General features: G+C 41.8%; 1 protein-coding gene across 2 annotated transcripts in view; it reads right to left on the bottom strand.

Annotated features, from left to right (window-relative positions):
• Nucleotides 1-19443, bottom strand: part of marchf4 (membrane associated ring-CH-type finger 4) — a 151651-nt gene that overhangs the window by 12752 nt on the left and 119456 nt on the right. For both annotated transcript variants that reach the window (XM_062967335.1, XM_003226094.4), the window contains exon 3: nt 16998-17190. In XM_062967335.1, the coding sequence (XP_062823405.1) occupies nt 16998-17190 (193 nt within the window). The remainder of the gene's footprint in view (nt 1-16997; nt 17191-19443) is intronic.

Raw genomic sequence — 19443 nt, 5'->3', positions numbered from 1 at the left:
TGCTGCCCTGGAGACTAGGATGTGGAACAATGGCTTCAAACTACACGAAAGGAGATTCCACCTGAACATCAGGAAGAACTTCCTCACTGTGAGAGCTATTCAGCAGTGTGGTGGAGGCACCTTCTTTGGAGGCTTTTAAGCAGAGGCTGAATGGCCATCTGTCAGGGGTGCTTTGAATGTGATTTCCTGCTTCTTGGCAGGGGGTTGGACTGGATGGCCCATGAGGTCTTTTCCAACTCTATTATTCTATGAGTGTGTGTGTGTGTATATATATATACAACATTTCAAAAGTACAGTGTTTCTCCAGAAATAAATTTTAAAATATCTTAACATCTCATGAGCAATGCATAACTCTCCCAGCATTCCTTTGCTATGTTGAGCGAGGCAAGAAAGTATAATGTAAATTGAATGAGAAAGATGGGGAGGGGGTGAAAAAGCATTGCTGATTGGAGTTTTGGGTCATGGCTATACTTGCGCAATTAATCTGGGATGAAGTGCACTTGAGCTTCCGCAGTGCAGCCCAGGAGCATTCCCAGAGACTCAAAAGTATGCTTATCTCCTTATTTATTGGGGCTGGGTGATGGCTGACATCAAGGCATAAGCTAGCCTAAGGCCATGTAAGGGAGCTCATGGCAAAGATGAACTCCTCACCAAGAGACCTCAAGGATGAATGCTCTAACAGTAACATCCATCAACTGTACATTTTATACTATATTCTTTAATCAGGGTGGGCAGCAGTAGGGAACATAGCTTTAAGAAAACCATATAAAGACCACTCTTCACAGCATGCTGTTAAAAGGTATTATGAAAAAGAGAGAAGCCTGAACATGTTGCCTTAATTTACAAACTGAATGCTCGATTTGCAGGTTTATGCCATTCCTGTCAAGGGAGAGGGGAAGGATTGTATCATTGATGACATGTGTTTTGGTAGGAACAGAATAGAGTACTGGAGATAGCATTGCTGATAACCTGCCCAACTCAGTTATGCTGTCAGAATAAGAGAGCTAAAAAGGACCACAAAGATCACCTAGACCAGCTTTTCTCAACTTGGGGGTCGTGAGGGGGTGTCATTACAGACCATCAGAAACTACAATTACCATTACGTTGGGTTAGTCCCCCCAAACCTCACCAGTATTCAAAGTTGGTCATATTGGGTATTTGTGCCAAGTTAGATCCAGATCTATCAGTTGGGTGCACATTGCTCTGTTGATGTGGTTGAACTATAACTCCCAACCTCTGAGATCAGTCCCCTCAAAACCCCACCAGCATTCAAAGTTTTGTATGTTGGGTATGTGTGGAAAGTTTACTAGTTTGGTACAGATTGCTCTCTGAGGGTTGGTGAACTACAACTCTCAGGATGTCAAGGTCTATTTTCCCCAAACTCCACCAGTGTTCACATTTGGGTATATTGACTATTCATTCCAAGTTTGGTCCAGATCCATCATTGTTTGGGTCCTCAGTGCTCTCTGGATGTAGGCGAACGACCACTCCAAAACTCAAGGTCAGTGACCACCAAACCTTTCCAGTATTTTCTGTTGGTCATGAGAGTTTTTTGTGCCAAGTTTGGTTCAATTCCATCACTGGTGGAGTTCAGAATGCTCTTTGATTGTAGGTGAACTATAAATCCCAGCAACTACAACTTCAAAATGACAAAATCAATCCCACTCCACCCCACCAGTATTCAAATTTGGATACTTGTGCAAAATTTGATCCAGTGAATTAAAATACATCCTGCATATCAGATGTTTACATTATGATTCATAACAGTAGCAAAATTACAGTTTCTGAAGAAGAAACAAAAATAATGTTATGGTTGAGGATGACCACAACATGAGGAACTGTATCAAAGGGTCACAGCATTCGGAAGATTGAGAACCACTGACCTAGACCAACGCTCTGTCAATGCAGGAAATCCACTGCAATAGCTGCTACTGTAAAACTAGCAATTGCCTTCTGTAAAGATAACCAGTATAATGTCCTGGTTTGAGCATTGAACTCTGGAGACCAGGATTCAACTCCCTGTTCAGCCATGGAAAACAAAAAGGTGGCTATCACATTCTCTCAAACTCAGAAGAATGCAATGTTGACGCCCTCTGAAGAAGTCTTGCCCAAATCCTACAATAAGGTTGCCTTAGGGACACCATAAGTCATAAATGCTTGAAGGCACACAACACTTTCTGTGGACCATTATTTTCTATGGCAATTGGTTGTACAGTAATAATAATAATAATAATAATAAAACTTTATTTATACCCCGCCACCATCTCCCCAACGGGGACTCGGGGCGGCTTACATGGGGCCATGCCCAGACACCATACAATATAACAAAATAAAACAACATATCATAACACAATATAACAGTGCAAAAATAATCATATACATTACAGCACAAATCAGAGAAAACAGTAAAAAACAGGGCGGGCCACATGAACACTTAATTAAAAACTCGGGAGAGAGAGACATAGGAATAGGGGGAAACAGGGAAATAAAATGGTGGAGCAGTCTAAAGGATAAAAACCAAGGGGAATGGCCAGAGCAATATATTACATTTACTCCCCAAAGGCACATCGGAAAAGCCATGTTTTTAGATCTTTCTTAAAGGCTAACAAGGTGGGGGCTTGCCTAATCTCAGTGGGCAATGAATTCCACAGTCGGGGGGCCACAGCAGAAAAAGCCCTCTCCCTCGTTCCCACAAGACGGGCCTGGGACAGAGGCAGTGGCGAAAGGAAGGCCTCCCCGGATGAACGAAGGGAACGAGCAGGTTTATGGTAGGAGATACGGTCCCTAAGGTAGGTGGGTCCCAAACCGTTTAGGGCTTTATAGATGATGGTCTGCACCTTGAATTGGGACCGGAAAGTGAACGGCAGCCAGTGGAGCTCTTTAAACAGGGGAGTAGATCGTTCCCTGTAGCTCGCCCCTGTTATTAATCTGGCAGCCGAGCGCTGGACCAATTGTAGTTTCCGGGCCGTCTTCAAGGGAAGCCCCACGTAGAGCGCATTACAGTAGTCCAGTCTAGAGGTAACTAAGGCATGCACCACCGTGGTCAAGTCAGACTTCACGAGGTATGGTCGCAGTTGGCGCACAAGTTTGAGTTGTGCGAAAGCCCTCCCGGCCACCGCCGACACCTGAGCCTCAAGCGTCAACGCTGAATCCAGGAGGACCCCCAAACTGCGGACCTGTGATTTCAGGGGGAGTGCAACCCCGTCCAGCACAGGTTGCCACCCAATACCCCGATCAGATGGGCGACTGACCAGGAGGGCCTCTGTCTTGTCAGGATTGATCCTCAGCTTGTTCCTCCTCATCCAGTCCGCCACAGCGGCCAGGCACTGGTTCAGAATCCGAGGGGCTTCCTTGGAGTTAGATGGAAATGAGTAGTGGATTTGCGTGTCATCTGCGTAGAGATGGCAACACCCTCCAAAACTCCGGATGACCTCTCCCAACGGTTTCATGTAGATGTTAAATAGCATGGGGGATAAAATAGACCCTTGCGGGACCCCACAGGTCAATGGCCAGGGGTCCGAGCAGGTGTCCCCCAGCTTCACCATCTGGGAACGACCCTCCAGGAAGGACCGGAGCCACTGCAGAACCGTGCCACCGAGCCCCATCCCGGCGAGCCTCCCCAGAAGGATACCATGGTCGATGGTATCGAAAGCCGCTGAGATGTCCAAGAGAACCAGCAGGGTCACACTCCCCCTGTCCAGCTCCCTGCGGAGGTCATCCACCAAGGCGACCAGAGCCGTCTCGGTACTGTACCCAGGCCTGAAGCCAGACTGCGAGCGGTCCAGAAAATCAGTGTCATCGAGAAATTCCTGGAGCTGCGTGGCAACCACCCGCTCCAGAACCTTGCCCAAAAACGGGAGGTTGGAGATTGGTCTGTAGTTGTTACAAATAGATGGGTCAAGCGAAGGCTTTTTTAGTAGTGGTTTTACTACCGCCTGCTTAAAGTAGGATGGCACCGACCCCTGAACCAAAGAAGCATTTATTATGGTCACAAACCAATCCAACAACCCATCTTTGGCCAGCTTGACCAGCCAAGAGGGACAAGGATCCAGAGCGCAGGTGGTCGCCCTCACAGACCCAAGAATCCCCTCCACGTCATCAGGAAGAACAAGCCGGAAAGAATCCCATAAGATCGAACAGACAGGTACCTCGGTTACCTCCGCTGAGACCACAATTGAGCTGGAGTCTAGCTCAAGGCGTATCTGAGCAACTTTGCCTGCAAAGTGGTGCGCGAAATCGCTGCACCCAGTTGCCAAGTCATCGGGAAGCCCCTGGACCTCAGGAGGCCGCAGGAGCTCCCCCACAACTCGGAACAACTCCGATGGCCTGTTGGCTGCAGACGCTATGCGGGCAGTCATGAAAGCTTTCCTGGCTGCTCGCAGAGCCACGGAGTACGCCTTAATAGCGGCTTTAGCCCGTGCTTGGTCGGACACGTCCCGAGATTTCCTCCAGATGCACTCTAGTCCCCTCCTCCTACGCTTCATCACAGCCAACTCCTCGGTAAACCAAGGAGTCGACGCGACTCTACGCAGTGAGAGGGGACGTTCGGGAGCGATCGTGTCCAATGCCCTTGATAGCTCACTATTATAGCGATCAACCAGGACATCGACAGGATCGCCAGTCTCCAGGACAGGAAGATCCCCAAGAGACCTCAGAAGTCCATCCGGATCCATCAGTCTCCTGGGGCGGACCATCTTAATGGGTCCACCACCCCTGCGGAGGTTAGAAGGCACGGCGATACTTAAACAGATCAGATGATGGTCAGACCATGACAATGGAAGAATGTTTTGCTCTTCCACTCTGACTGTCCCACCGTCCACAACAAAAACAAGGTCCAAGGTGTGTCCTGCCTGATGTGTGGGCCCTGATATAACTTGAGAGTCTCACTTATCCAAGACTCACTTATCCAAGGTTCTGGATTATCCAAGGCATTTTTGTAGTCAATGTCTTCAATATATCATGATATTTTGGTGCTAAATTCGTAAATATAGTAATTGCAACATAACATTACTGCGTATTGAACTACTTTTTCTGTCAAATTTGTTGTATAACATGATGTTTTGGTGCTTAATTTGTAAAATCATAACCTAATTTGATGTTTAATAGGCTTTTCCTTAATCCCTCCTTATTATCCAAGATATTTGCTTATCCAAGGTTCTGTCAGCCCGTTTAGCTTGGATAAGTGAGACTCTACTGTACTTTCAAACAGTGCAATGTCCCACATGAAGTAATTCTTACATATGCCCACTTTGTAATGGAGACTCCTTTGTTTCCCTTGTACTTGGAAGACAGTATTCAAAGAATCACGGAGTCACAGATTTGGAAGAGACTACAAGAGCCATCCACTCCAACCCCATTCTGCTAAGCAGGAACACACAATCTAGATAGATGGTCATCCAGCCCCCGCTTAAAAACCTCCAGAGAAGGAGAGTTGACCACACTCTAAGACAACATGTTGCTGTTTATTAGTTCAGTTGCCTCTGACTCTCTGATTCATGGACCAGCTCAAGCCAGAGCTCCCTGTTGGCCATCGCTGCCCCCAGTTCCTTCAAGGTCAAGCCAGTCACTTCAAGGATACAATCCAACCATTCTGCCCTTGGTCGGCCCCTCTCCCTTTTCCCTTCCATTTTTCCAGCATCATGATCTTCTCCAAGCTTTCCTGTCTTCTCATGATGTAGCCAAAGTACTTCAACTTTGCCTCTAATATCCTTCCCTCCAGTGAGCAGCCAAGCATTATTTCCTGGAGGATGGACTGGTTGGATCTTCTTGTGGCCCAAGGCACTCTCAGCATTTTCCGCCAGCACCAGTTCAAAAGTGTCTAACTTCCTTTGTTCAGCCTTCCTTATTGTCAAGTTCTTGCATCCATAGGTTACTACGGGGACATATTCCACTCAATATTTTATTTTTAAGAAATCCTACACCATATGTTTTTTTTAATAAAGACTAAACCTGCTTTATCTTTTCCTAGACTCTGTTTGTGTATGGATGGTTTGGGACTGATTGTTGCTCACCTTCGGCTAACAAATCCTAATTACAGTAGAGTCTCATTTATCCAACATAAATGGGCCGGCAGAACATTGGATAAGCAAAAATGTTGGATAATAAGGAGGGATTAAAGGAAAAACCTATTAAATGTCAAATTATGTTATGATTTTACAAATTAAGCACCAAAACATCATGTTTTACAACAAGCCTGCCATTTGTTTGGGAGTGTGGCTGCACTTGTGTTGTTGTTGGGCGTGTTGGTCTGCTACTCATTGCTGCCTAGAGAAACAACTGTGGATCCGGGTGGAAGGCAGACTGTATTGGATAATACAGAACAAAGTGAAGGTTGGATAAGTGAGACTCTACTGAACCCTGTATGTTAGATAGACTATTACATTTGTCAAAAACTGTTCACCTTATCTTCATCCTGTCCTCCACAATGCTGCTCAGAAGGAATATGACAGAGCCCTAGTTCTTTTAGTCCTTAGCTCAGTAATTACAGTATAAAGTGATACTTTCATATACTGAGAACTAGGCATAAATCTTCTGCATTCAAATGTTTTCTATACCTAACATACCTTCCAGTCTTCTCCATACAGGTTGCTAAATATACAATGTTTTATGCATTCAGAATAAGGAATATAGTCTATAATCTGGGCACGTGTTTATAACCCACATACTTTCCTCTAGTGGATTAAAGAACGCCTGCAGTTTGGTAGGTCACGTGGTTTCCTAAGTTCAAAAATCAATTTCAGGAGCCAAATATTGACGCTCAGGGTCAAATACTTACTGCAAAATTAATGTAGGTGCTGTACTCCCACATTTCTGTTAACGGTTTGGAGTAGAATCTTGACCTTGGTTATTTGAATTTCAAGTATATAACCCAAAAACTTGCCTTAGAGGATTTGACTCAGATGTGGAAAGTTAAGTTTCTTTTTTTAATCACAAATATTAATGAACAGCCTGACTCAAGATTTTTTTCCCTATAAAAATCATATTTTTTGCCTTTAAAATTATAAGTGTGCATGATCCTATGGAATTAATTTGATGTTGATGGATTGACTCGATGCATCAACTGAGCACCTGTTTCCCCAGATAAATTGGGCCTCAAAATATTTACTAAAGGTGCAAAAAATAATTTTGCTTTCCTTCGCAGTTGCCGGGATCCAAATTACTTATTGATTTCTTAGCACTGAGCTCAGGTAGCTGTAAAATTAAAAAGGAGCCAAGTAGAGGAGTGGGTGGGCAGAGGGAAATAATCATGTCAGAGGTGAGGAGTGAGCAAGGGAGTCTATCAGCTTAAATTCCATTTGCAAGTAGCCCCAAGATTGCATCAAGATAAATTTGAATTGTTTCGAGTTAAGCAGAGAAGCGGATTCCTCCAGCAGCTACAGAAAGCCTTGCTCAGGAGTAGAAGAAAACATTTGTTCTGAAAGACAGGGCCAATTCTCATTTCAGAGTTTGATTCTTCTGTACGATAAGCCAAGAAGCAAACTAAACACAAAAGAATAGCTAGGAATGTGAGAAAAGGTTGGAGAAATTTGGTCTCTGTGGTTGAGCTTTTCCCCAGAGGTTTCTCACTATTGTATAGAGGAGGAGAGTTTAAGGACTATGAGGCTGGGAAAGGAACAAAACCTCAGCTTCTTATCCCTGGCAGTTTTTTTTTTTAATGTCAGGAGCGACTTGAGAAACTGCAAGTTGCTTCTGGTGTGAGAGAATTGGCCATTTGCAAGAATGGATGTTTTGATGTTTTTACCATCCTTGTGGGAGACTTCTCTCATGTCCCTGCATGGAGCTGGAGCTGATAGAAGGAGCTCATCCGCGCTCTCCCTGGGTTGGATTCAAACCGGTAATCTTGAGGTCAGCAACCCAACCTGCAAGTCATCAGTCCTGCCGGCACAAGGGTTTAACCCACTGCGCCACAATGGCCCCTTTCCCCACATCAGTTCGAGCAAGCGTGGATTGCTTGTGCCCTCCAGATGTTACACTACACTGCTTGTCCCATTATCCCACATTTTTACCCAGGGCCACACTTTGGGGCAAATGACTGAGCCATCTATAACTCATTACTTTTAATTGCAGCGCAGGTATAACAAAGTTCTATTTTCAAAACAACACAGCTAGGAACGTTTTCTAAAATCACTAAAAATATTGGCAAGAATTAGGTGTCTTGTGATGCATGTCAATATCCTTTTTCAACTGCAGTGAGGTTGGTATCTTATCCTGCCTCCACTGTGCTCAAAGGCTCCACTCACAGTGAACAGCCTAACCTTTCCAAGTAAGTCTTTTCTGCTCTGCCAAGCTGGGTCCATTTAGGCTACTTTAAGAGTGGTACTGTAAATCCCAGTAGTACTTGGCTATGCTGGCTAGGGATGATAAGAGTCCATCGAAATTGGAGAGATGCATGATTCCCTCATTGGTCTACTACTCTATTTTGCAGCATTTCAAGCACAGACCTTAGAAAACTGAGGCCCCATTTACACTGCCATATAGCTCAGTTTCAAACTGCATTACATGGTTAGTGCGGACTCATATAATGCAGTTCAAAGCAGTTAAAATGCATTAGAGTCTACAATGCAATTAAAACTGCATTATATGGCAGTGTGGATGGTGCCTGAGTTCTTTTGACCTTAAAAATTAAAACTGCAAGGTGATCAGGTGCAGATGAGTAAATGTTCACTGATATATGGCCCCATTTTACTTATATGTACAGTAGACTCTCTCTTGTCCAACATAAATGGCCCGGCAGAATGTTGGATAAGCGAAAATGATGGATAATAAGGAGGGATTAAGGAAAAGTCTATTAAACATCAACTTATGTTATGATTTTACAAATTAAGCACCAAAACATGTTTTACAACAAATCAACAGAAAAAACAGTTCAATACAGGGTAATGTTATGTAGTAATTACCGTATTTACGAATTTAGTACCAAACATCGCAATGTATTGAAAACATTGACTACAAAAACATTGACTACTAAAAGGCAGACTGCATTGGATAATACAGAACGCTGGATAAATGAAGATTGGATAAGTGAGACTCAGAGGCGGTCCAACCATAAGGCGAACTAGGCACTTGCCTGTGGCACCATCGTCCCAGGGGCGCCATCGTCCTGGGAGGAGGGCACCACTCTCCACCTTCTTCTCTTTTGGGCCTTCCTGTAGCCACACTGGGCCTCCCGGTGCCCGTGCTGGGCTTTCCGGCCGGCGCAGACCCACCTTTGCACCACGGGAGCCCACCTTCGGGGCCTTCAGAAATTGTGAGGTCTACGAATCTTGTGCCTTAACTTGGATCAAAGATTGGCTATTTCTAAAGAACAAGAAAATCTTAAATCTAGAAGGTTTCGACCTAAAAGCCGACTGGCATTTATATATATGGCACAAAGCAGACAAAAACGATAAGAAAATATTCAGAAACCATATAATAAGAACTTCACTAAACAACATATGGGAGAAATATAAAATAAGAATGTTCACCAAAACTCCAATGTGGCTATCACCACTAGCAATAACTCAGAAGAGTATCCAAAGCAACATAAACTGGCCCACATACAGAGATGTCCTCACAAGTCAAGAAAATGAATACGTACTAAAATCACAAGAAGAAGTATTGAAATCATTCGGTCACTTATCATGGATCCACTACAGGCAAATAAAGGAAGAATATATTAAGGATAAACAAGACGGCTTCATGAAGAAAGACTCAGAATGGGACAAAATTCTAGAGTCTGAAAACAAATTAATTACAAAGATATATAAGAAACTCTTGGAGTGGAATACTGAGGAAGAACAAATTAAGGGAAGCATGGTGCAATGGTCCAAAGACATAGGAAGGCCTATAAGATATGAGGAATGGGAATCAATCTGGAAGAAAAATATAAAACACACATATGCAACCGACTTAAAAGAAAATCAATACAAAATGATTTACAGATGGTACATCACTCCAAAAAATAAATAAACCATTACAACAAAAATATTCAAATAAAATGTTGGAAGTGCCAGGTGAATGAGGGCAGTTTCTACCACATGTGGTGGTCCCGTCCCGAAACAAAGAGGTACTGGGAAAAAAATCCATGAAGAATGTGTAAAAATAATGGGAAAGAAACTACATATGAGACCAGAACTATACCTATTGGGCCTTAAAAATTTGAAATTGAACACAGATGAGGAAAAAATTCTAAACTATCTGGTTATAGGAGCCAGGATTGCCTTCGCCAAACTACGGAGAACAAACCAGATCCCTTCAATCAATCAATGGCTATTAAAAGTATGGGAAATAAAGACCATGGACAGACTAACCTTCCTGATGAAGAAACACCATGGACAACCAATAAAAGAAACCGACTGGTCAATATTTGACGAATACATAAGGAAAAGACGGACATACCTCGAAGAAATTCCACAAGAACAACCAGAAATATACAAATCTAGCAACACAACATGTCGCTTCAGGAGGCAAACGGACCCCCCCCCACCCAAATGGACAGTTACCCATGGACTAGCCGACACCACAAGGGGACTACTCTCTGACATCCAAAGACTCAACCGACTCTCCCGGGCCTCTCTCTAGCCCCCTCCCCCCTCCCACCCTCCTAAAACCCACCCCCTTTGCTTTTGTTTCTCCTCCTTTCCCCTTTTTCCTCCCCCCTCTTCTATAACCTCTCTCCCAGCCCCACCCCTTCTCCCTACCCCCTACTTCCCTCTCCCATTTTGAACCCCACTATTTTAAACCTGTATGCAAAAATACTTAATAAAAATTATTTTAAAAAAAGAAATTGTGAGGTCTGTGGGAACTTGGAAGCTAGGTATGTGGGGTTTATATATCTGTAGAAGGTCCAGGGTGGGAGAAAAAACTTTTCTTTGAAGCAGGTGTGAATGTTGTAATTAATCACCTTGATTAGCATTTAATGGCCCTGTGGCTTCAAGGCCTGGCTTCTTCTTGCCTGGGAGAATCTTTTTTTGGGAGGAGTTAGCTGTCCCTGATTGTTTACTGTCTGGATTTCTTCTGTTTTCAGAGTGTTGTTCTTTATTTATTGTCCTGATTTTAGAGGGTGTTTTTTTTAATACTGAGGGCTATCTGGGTTATCTAAGTCCACACTGCCCTATATCCTTGTTCAATGTTTAGTGCTAAATTCGCAAATATAGTAATTCCTACATAACATTACCATGTATTGAACTGCTTTTTTTATTGATTTGTTGTAAAACATGATGTTTTGGTGCTTAATTTGTAAAATCATAATGTAATTTGATGTTTAATAGGCTTTTCCTTTATCTTTCCTTATTATCCAACATTTTCGCTTATCCAACACTTTTATTTTTCAGTGATTGGTTTTGGGGGGGGGGGGCGCCAAAATTCTGTTCGCCTACACTTGAAAAATATCTAGGGCCGGCTCTGGTGAGACTCTACTGTATTTGCATGTGTTCTACTGTATTTCTCAGTTAACTAGAGAGAAGCAATCATTGACATGATATAGAGGCCCAACTTTCTTCATTTTGCCATGAAAAGTAATGACTTAAAGCTGAAATAATAATTAAAAATGTATGTTTGTTGTATTCCAGTTCCTCAAGCAAGAGTACAAAATGTCAAGTGGAAAGCAACATCAGATGACAGCTATAATCGGATGTTTAAAAAAATCCTTGACAAAAAAAAAAAAACATTTTTCAGAAAGCGCTTTATGTTTTGACAAAGAGAACAGAACAAATTGTAATAAAAACCTGAAGTTCACAACTCCAAAGCAGAGGTAATTGAAACACTATTTAAATCAATGGGCTCATGGGGGCTTTACTTTACTTTACTTTTATATCTCATTATTATGGAGTTATACTGTATCACTGAGTTTTAATCCATTTTATTGCATTTGATTTGTTGTGCCGACAGTGTTTAGTTATTTATATATGTTTTAACTTGTAATATTTTGTTTTGTTTCTAGGCTTGGCCCCATGTTAGCAGCCCCGAGTCCCTTCGGGGAGATGGAGGCAGGATAGAAAAATAGGTAAAGGTAAAGGTTTTCCCCTGACGTTAAGTCCAGTCATGTCTGACTCTGGGGGTTGGTGCTCATCTCCATTTCTAAACCGTAGAGCCGGCGTTGTCCGTAGACACCTCCAAGGTCATGTGGCCGGCATGACTGCATGGAGTGCTGTTACCTTCCCGCCGGAGCGGTACCTATTGATCTACTCACATTGGCATGTTTTCGAACTGCTAGGTTGGCAGAAGCTGGAGCTAACAGCGGCTGCTCACGCCGCTCCTGGGGTTTGAACCTGGGACCTTTTGGTCTGCAAGTTCAGCAGCTCAGTGCTTTAACACACTTCGCCACCGGAGTTCTGATAGAAAACACATTCCCTCTGTTCAGCATACCTATTTTTTAAAATAAGGGGGACACCTCACAAATCACCAAAAAAAGAGACACAAGGTCATTTGGATCTTCAAACCTATATCCACAGATGCCCATGTAGAAGTAAGTGGCTTAAACAGGCTATGACTGTGATCAGGAGACTGGTGTGTCTGCTTAGGCGCAGTGGGTTAAACCCTTGTGCTGGCAGAACTGCTGACTTGAAGGTTGGGTTGCTGACCTGAAGGTTACTGGATTGAATCCAACCCGGGGAGAGGGCAGATGAGCTCCCTCTATCAGCTCCAGCTCTATGTGGGGACATGAGAGAAGTCTCCCACAGGGATGGTAAAAACATCAAAACATCTGGGTGTCCCCTGGGCCACATCCTTGCAAACAGCCAATTATCTCATACCAAAAGCGACTTGCAGTTTTTCAAGTCACTCCTGATACGAAAAAAAAATATCAAATCACATGACACTGTTATACCACAATCATACCGTCTTTGCTTGGCATTTATCACACCATGTACGGGCGGGCTTTCTGAGCACTGTATTATTCTTGGAATGCAATTACTTACCCACTTGAAATAATCCATTACCCAGCTCACTATGTTTTTTAAACCATTTTGGGTGCGAACGTCTTGTTCTACTCTGTTGTGATATTGGGAACAGAGCGGGCCTAGTGCGGGTGTGCTTCTATTGCTTCTCCCCTGGGGAACTCGACAGGGAAATCCCAGACAACTTCCAATGGGAGGACACTGGAATTCCCAAAACATCTCAAGACAGCTGCTGTATGTTCATTCACTCCAGGTGCTCACAGTTATGGACAACTTCAGCACCTATCTCCTGCTCTGCCTTTTTACCTTATGCTCCTTGTTCGTTCTTTCATTAACTCTGAAGCAGACTTCAGATGAGCAGTCTGCCAAATATAGGACACTTTCAAACAGAGGATAGCTCACTGATAAGCACGGTACTTCCTCACACCTAGCCTTTCACAGACAGTGTAACAGCCCCTGCTCCTGGCAGACACACCGCAAAAGGAAAAAGGATTGGGAGGGAGGGGAAGAAAACACATTAAAGGGAAATTGAAACATCACTCTCTGATCTTCCAGGGTCATCAAAACACAGTGTTTTTTGCTCTATCCCCCTGCCATGCATATCACTACGGAGGAGCTTGTTTTGCTTGATTCTATATCCATCTTATGGATAGGAGAATACTTATCTCTCCCTGACAGATGAGCTAAACAGCTGCTTCCAACCTTTCCTGCTTTATCAAAGCCACATTAATCATGTTACTTACTGGCAGCTACCAGCCACCCACCTGCTCTCTGTTCCTGTTAGCATCCAAAAGCATTGGAAGTACCTCTCTTTTAATGTCTTGCATTGCTAGACTGAAAGGATGAAAAAGAAGGTGTCTCTTTCACCCACTCACCCCTCATCCACAAAACTTGCTCTTTTTGTAGGTTCTGCCCTCCAAAATTAAAAAAAAAAAAAAACAGAGCGTTCACAGACTGATTTGATCACATACCATCATGCAATAGACAAATTTAATATTCTCCTCTGGTGAAAATCCAATGCCATCGGTTTGCAGGAATGCTTACATCATAGCAGCATGTCATATAGGACATCAGGATAAGATTTTATGGATGGAATGAGAAAATAAGATGTATAGAAATGAAATTAAGGACAGATTCACAACAGAGGATATGAGCTTTACCAAATCTTATACTACGCCCTTGCAAATAAAGAGAAGCAAGTAAAAATACCTGTAAAATATAAAACACATGTCTAGGACAGATGAACAGTGAATATTATTGTTATCACTATGCAATTTAGCAGAGAAAGAGTTAAAACATAAACCAAGTGATCATAACACTCCCCTGTTTACATCTGTTTTAACAATATGCATTTTATATTTTTGCCAGCAATTTTATTTGCTTCTTCTTCCTGTACCATAGGCAGACATGTATGGCCCATGGGAAAAAGTTTTAAAGAGGAATAAAGATTACTTTTTTGCCTATTAGCAAATGCTCTCCTGCCTGTGTGCTTGGAGGTGATTCAAATTCACAACTGGCAATAGGCTCGTCATGATTTATAACTTTCTTGGTCGCTTCATTTCCCATCCTATTCTGTGCAAACATATTACAGAACACTCTTTAAAAATGAGGACAAAGGAAATGCCTGATTGGGAGTTCTCCTCGGCTATTCTTCTCCCAAGATTTATTTACACATCCCAAGATTCATTTATTTTATACAATTCGACCAAGATTTATTTATTTTATGCCATTCCCCTTCAAAAATATGATTGGTCTGCAGAGTGCAATCCCTTCCATCTTAACTAGAAATCACTTTGCTCTTCTTGTTTGTTTTTGCCTAGCACTGTTTGCACTGTTACAGGCAAGATGGAATTACTCTCATATAAACTGGATTTCATGTTATTTCTCCCTACAAGCTGAGCCATTTCTTATTTTATTCTATTTTGGGCGGTATATTTGTATGCTGTGGTTTGTTTTGTGGAGAGAGCATCTCTTGAGTAGAAAAATGTGGCTCCGTCATACTGATTCTTGAAGTATTAAAATCAGAGTTGAAATGAACCTCAGACTTGCAGTAGAGAACTAAATCATGGTTCTGATATCATTTTAAATTCATTCCATTCACATCCACCAAATGAAAACTTTCCTTGATATATGCATTATTAACACATGATAGAAATATTTACCACTTTGTAATTATTTGTGTATCTTATTTGTGTATCTACTAGGGATTTCTTTATAAATAGCTACTAGGGATATAATAATAATAATAATAATAATAATAATAATAATAATAATAATAATAATAATAATAATAATAATAATCTGTGCCAAAAGATCTCAGCCGGCATTTGGAAACAATAGACATTGACAAAATCACCATCTGCCAACTGCAAAAGGCCACCCTACTGGGATCTGCACACATCATCAGAAAATACATCACACAGTCCTAGACACTTGGGAAGTGTTCGACTTGTGGTTTTGCGAAACGAAATCCAGCATATCTATCTTGTTTGCTGTGCCATAAAACGTCGTTGTGTTGATAATAATAATAATAATAATAATATTCCGCCTTATCTCTCCGGAGGGATATTTCCACCTTGAACCTAAACTGAAGAGCTTTTATTGTGTTTTTCTCTAGAACAGCTTCTTAGATAATCCATGATTTAGAACAGGGGTCCTCAAACTTTTTAAGCAGAGGACCGGTCCACAATCCTTCAGACTGTTGAGGGGCCAAATTATCATTTGAAAAAAAATACGAACAAATTCCTATGCACACTGCATATGTCTTATTTGTAGTGCAACCCCCCCCCCCAACAACAACAATGAAAGAACAATACAATATTTAAAAATAAATACAATTTTAAACAACATAAACCTATAAGGATTTCAATGGCCAATGAGATAGTCAAGTTAATTAGGATAGTCTCTTCTGGCCAATGAGATAGTCAAGTTAATTAGGATTGTTGTTGTGGTTGTGTGCCTTCAAGTCATTTCAGACTGGGCGAGCCTAAGTCTAAAACTGAGGGCGGGAGCCAGGTAAATGTTCTTAGAGGGCCACATCCGGCCCACGGGCCTTAGTTTGGGGACCCCTGATTTAGAACATAACAGAGAATCATACAACCTACCAGATGTTATTGGATTACAGGTTTCAACAATACTATCCAGCCAAGCCTTTACTGAATGATGATAAAAATTACAGTCTCATGACATCTGCAAAACTGCATGGTTTCTATCCCTCCCTGAGAAGGATAACAGCTTGCGTACTATATAAGACAATACATTTGGTGTACATGTAACCTCTAAAACTTATAACCTCTAAAAGGAGGGAGATTTGGATGTCTCCGCCCTCTGAAAAACCATAATACACAGTGTTGTTGTGCACAGAGTAATAATAATTGTCGCTGTGTTCCTTCAAATCATTTCATACATGTGGCAATCCTATCATGGTGTTTTACTGGCAAGATTTGTTCAGAGAGGTGTTGCTTTTACCTTCCTTCTGATGCTGAGCGAGTGTGACCTGGCTAAAATCGCCCAGTGGTTTTTCTTGGCTGACCCTCTGAAGCAGAGTTTCTCAGACTGTACTTCTCCAAATGTTTTGGACCAGCTCCCACAGTTCCTAACAGCTGAGATTTCTGGGAGCTGAGGCCCAAAACATCTGGAGGAGCACAGTTTGAGAAACACTGCTCTAGAGTCATAACTCCTCAAATTACTTACCATGTTGGCTCCCTGTAATAACAGTTTGTCATTTAGGACCTCATCACACTGACCTTTTTTTAGCGTATGATGGGTGGCACGCTGCCGATCACACAACATTGCTGGACTTCCTGATGTAGTATCCCCCCAGTGCTGACTCCAATGGATCTGCACACTTCAGCAACGTTTCCCCTGTGTGATGGGGGGAAGCAGTGCCACTCAAGAGCGGCACATGGGGTGACTTTGTCACCCCACATCTCTGCTGTTTCACCATAGAGATTAGTGAAACGGCACCGGGGTAGGGGCGTCCATGTGATGAGGTTGTAAGTATGATAATGCTCTCTGTTTATCTCATCAAAAGACACGTAATATATCACTACACAGTTTCTTCATTTAAAAAAAGGAGTTGACAGCCTCATTTCTTGCTGACTTTCAGTCTCACTCACCCACCTATACAGACAATGTCCATGAAGCCGTACATTCCATAGCAGATCTGGAAGAGCAGGTCTTGGCGTTGCCATTTAGCAGAAGGACTGAAAGTTGACCAGATGAGCCACGAGATACTCGCAATAAGGAAAAGGGAACCCAAAATAGCTGCTGCTATCTGCACCTTCTCAATGACAGTCAGAGAAATGGCCTGCCACTGCAAGAGAGTGAGGGAAGAACAGGCAAGCCAAATTAAAAAGAGAGGTAAGAGAAAATATAAATGGGCATTAATTCCATATGCAATGACAGCAGTGGCTACCAATTAATATTCTTAAGTATTACAAATGGATCTTTGTAACGTAATAGAAGATAACAGCTCTTTAAACAGAATGGACCAGTAGTAGTTCGTGGAGCAGAAATGATGGTGGAAATTTCCAGCCTCTCCCATTTGGCCTATAAGCCAAAGGTCGAACAGACCTCAGTGGCCTCGACACAAAAGAAAATCCTGAAAGTGCAAGAAGAATATTACTCTTTAGCCTCCCAGGAATTAGTACACTGTGTTCTGCTCCCTAGCTTGATTGTTTCACAGTATGACAGCTTTCAAAGACTACATGATTTGCCCTATCATGGGATAATTAAGTATAATGTTTCAGTTTAGATACAATTATGGGCTATCAGCTCTAACTCCCTGGTTCAGTGCAGGATCTTTAGCTAGAATATTCCTAGGTAGTAGCTGTTCCACCTTTTGTAGAAGTCATCCGGAGAAAAAGACCCCCACCTCACTCTAGGCATGGGTTCATTACTGAACTAATCACATGGTCAAGAATTTTTTGGTTGCTAAAGCATCAAGTGCCATTTCACAATTATCTTTAAATGATTTCCCATCAGATTAATTCAGGGGCTTACATCATACCCAACTATTAGTCCCAGTTAGCAAGACCCACTGAATCAATGTGATTTACATCATGAAAGATGTTCTTGTTTCATGTTTATTATTTTTTATTGTGGTATGTGTTGTATGGTTTCTTTGCTATGTTGGAAACTGCTCTGAGTCCTCTCGAGGAGAGAGGGCAGTATATAAATAAAGTTATTGTTATTGTTGTTATTATAAAAGATCTTTATATCCCCTCCCCATTCTCTGTTAGATTCTTTTCTTTTCTTCTTGTAGTTTGTGTTTCTGTGTATTTTTAAAGTTCCTATTACAATCTGACAACATTATTTTTTTATAATCTCCCTTTATTATGTTTCTCCATTTAGGTTTCAAATTTGGTTTCCATGTGTAAACGTCTGACTCCCTAATGAATTATTTTAATATACTGTTATTTCAGCACTCTGCTTTGATTTTGATTAACAATATCTTCCTATTTTATGAGCTTATTTTTCCTTATCAGTCCTTTCAACTTTGCCTCACTAGCTCTCACCCATCTTTTATTTAACTCTGAAGGATCTATTTCATTAAAAGGAAATCCCATGGTAATGGATAAGGATTAAACATATTCTTATGTATATTGATTCCAGATTGTCACAGCAGCCCTTGCTATTAGATCTGAAACAATATTAATTTCCCTTTTCCTGCTTCCTGGTCTAGGCAAACATCCCAGCTGAACCAAACAATCACTATCTGAGTTTTTAACATAATTCTTAAATTTGACATTACAATGTTTTTGCAACTGTTTATCATCCTCTGATCATAATCCAATCACATTCAAAGGCACACTCCTTTTTCTGACTATGATTTAGCAACCTAATTTAGGAAGCAATCCACTAGTCCTTAAAACGCTCTTCTCGGAAACGGGGCATTTCAGAAGTTCTTTCTGAGGCTGACGAGAGATGAAAATGTTTAGTTTCAGAGGGAAATCTAACCACCCAGATCTTTGACCTTCGATGTGGCATAGTTAGCCAAACTTTTAATGTCAAAAAGGACAAAACCAAAGATGGTGAAGGCCGTGGTTCCACCAGATTCAAATTTGTCTCCAAATTTTCAACAGGTTTTGGAACAGGAGGAAAAACATGATGGTGGTACTGGAGTTGAGATCGTAGAGGGCAGCACCAGAACAAGGAAGAACCAAAATCTATAGCATTATATCCCCAAACAACGATTGTAAATGATACAAGAAACAAAGAGATGTCTAAATTGGTTTTCCAAATTATATGAAAGAAAGTATTGTCTGTGAATACTAATTTTACCAAGCCTTCGGAATTAGGGTGTGCTAATTCGTCAAAATTTTTAGCCAGAAGCAAACTCTTTGCTCCCCTCAAATACATTAAAGGAATCTGATTTGACTGGTCTTTCATGTCATATATATATATGTCATATTTCATGTCATATATATGTATGTGTGTGTGTGTGTGTGTGTGTGTGTGTGTGTTGGATAGCGAAAATGTTGGATAATGTTGGGTTATCTAGCAATCATGCATGCATTTTCAATGTGGGATGGTTTATGTAGTTAGTTTTGTTAGTAACCTGAAG

This window comes from Anolis carolinensis, chromosome 1, assembly GCF_035594765.1.
Source record: "Anolis carolinensis isolate JA03-04 chromosome 1, rAnoCar3.1.pri, whole genome shotgun sequence".
Lineage (NCBI taxonomy): Eukaryota > Metazoa > Chordata > Lepidosauria > Squamata > Dactyloidae > Anolis > Anolis carolinensis.
Note: the sequence above shows the minus strand (reverse complement) of the source record. Positions and strands in the feature narration are given on the sequence as shown.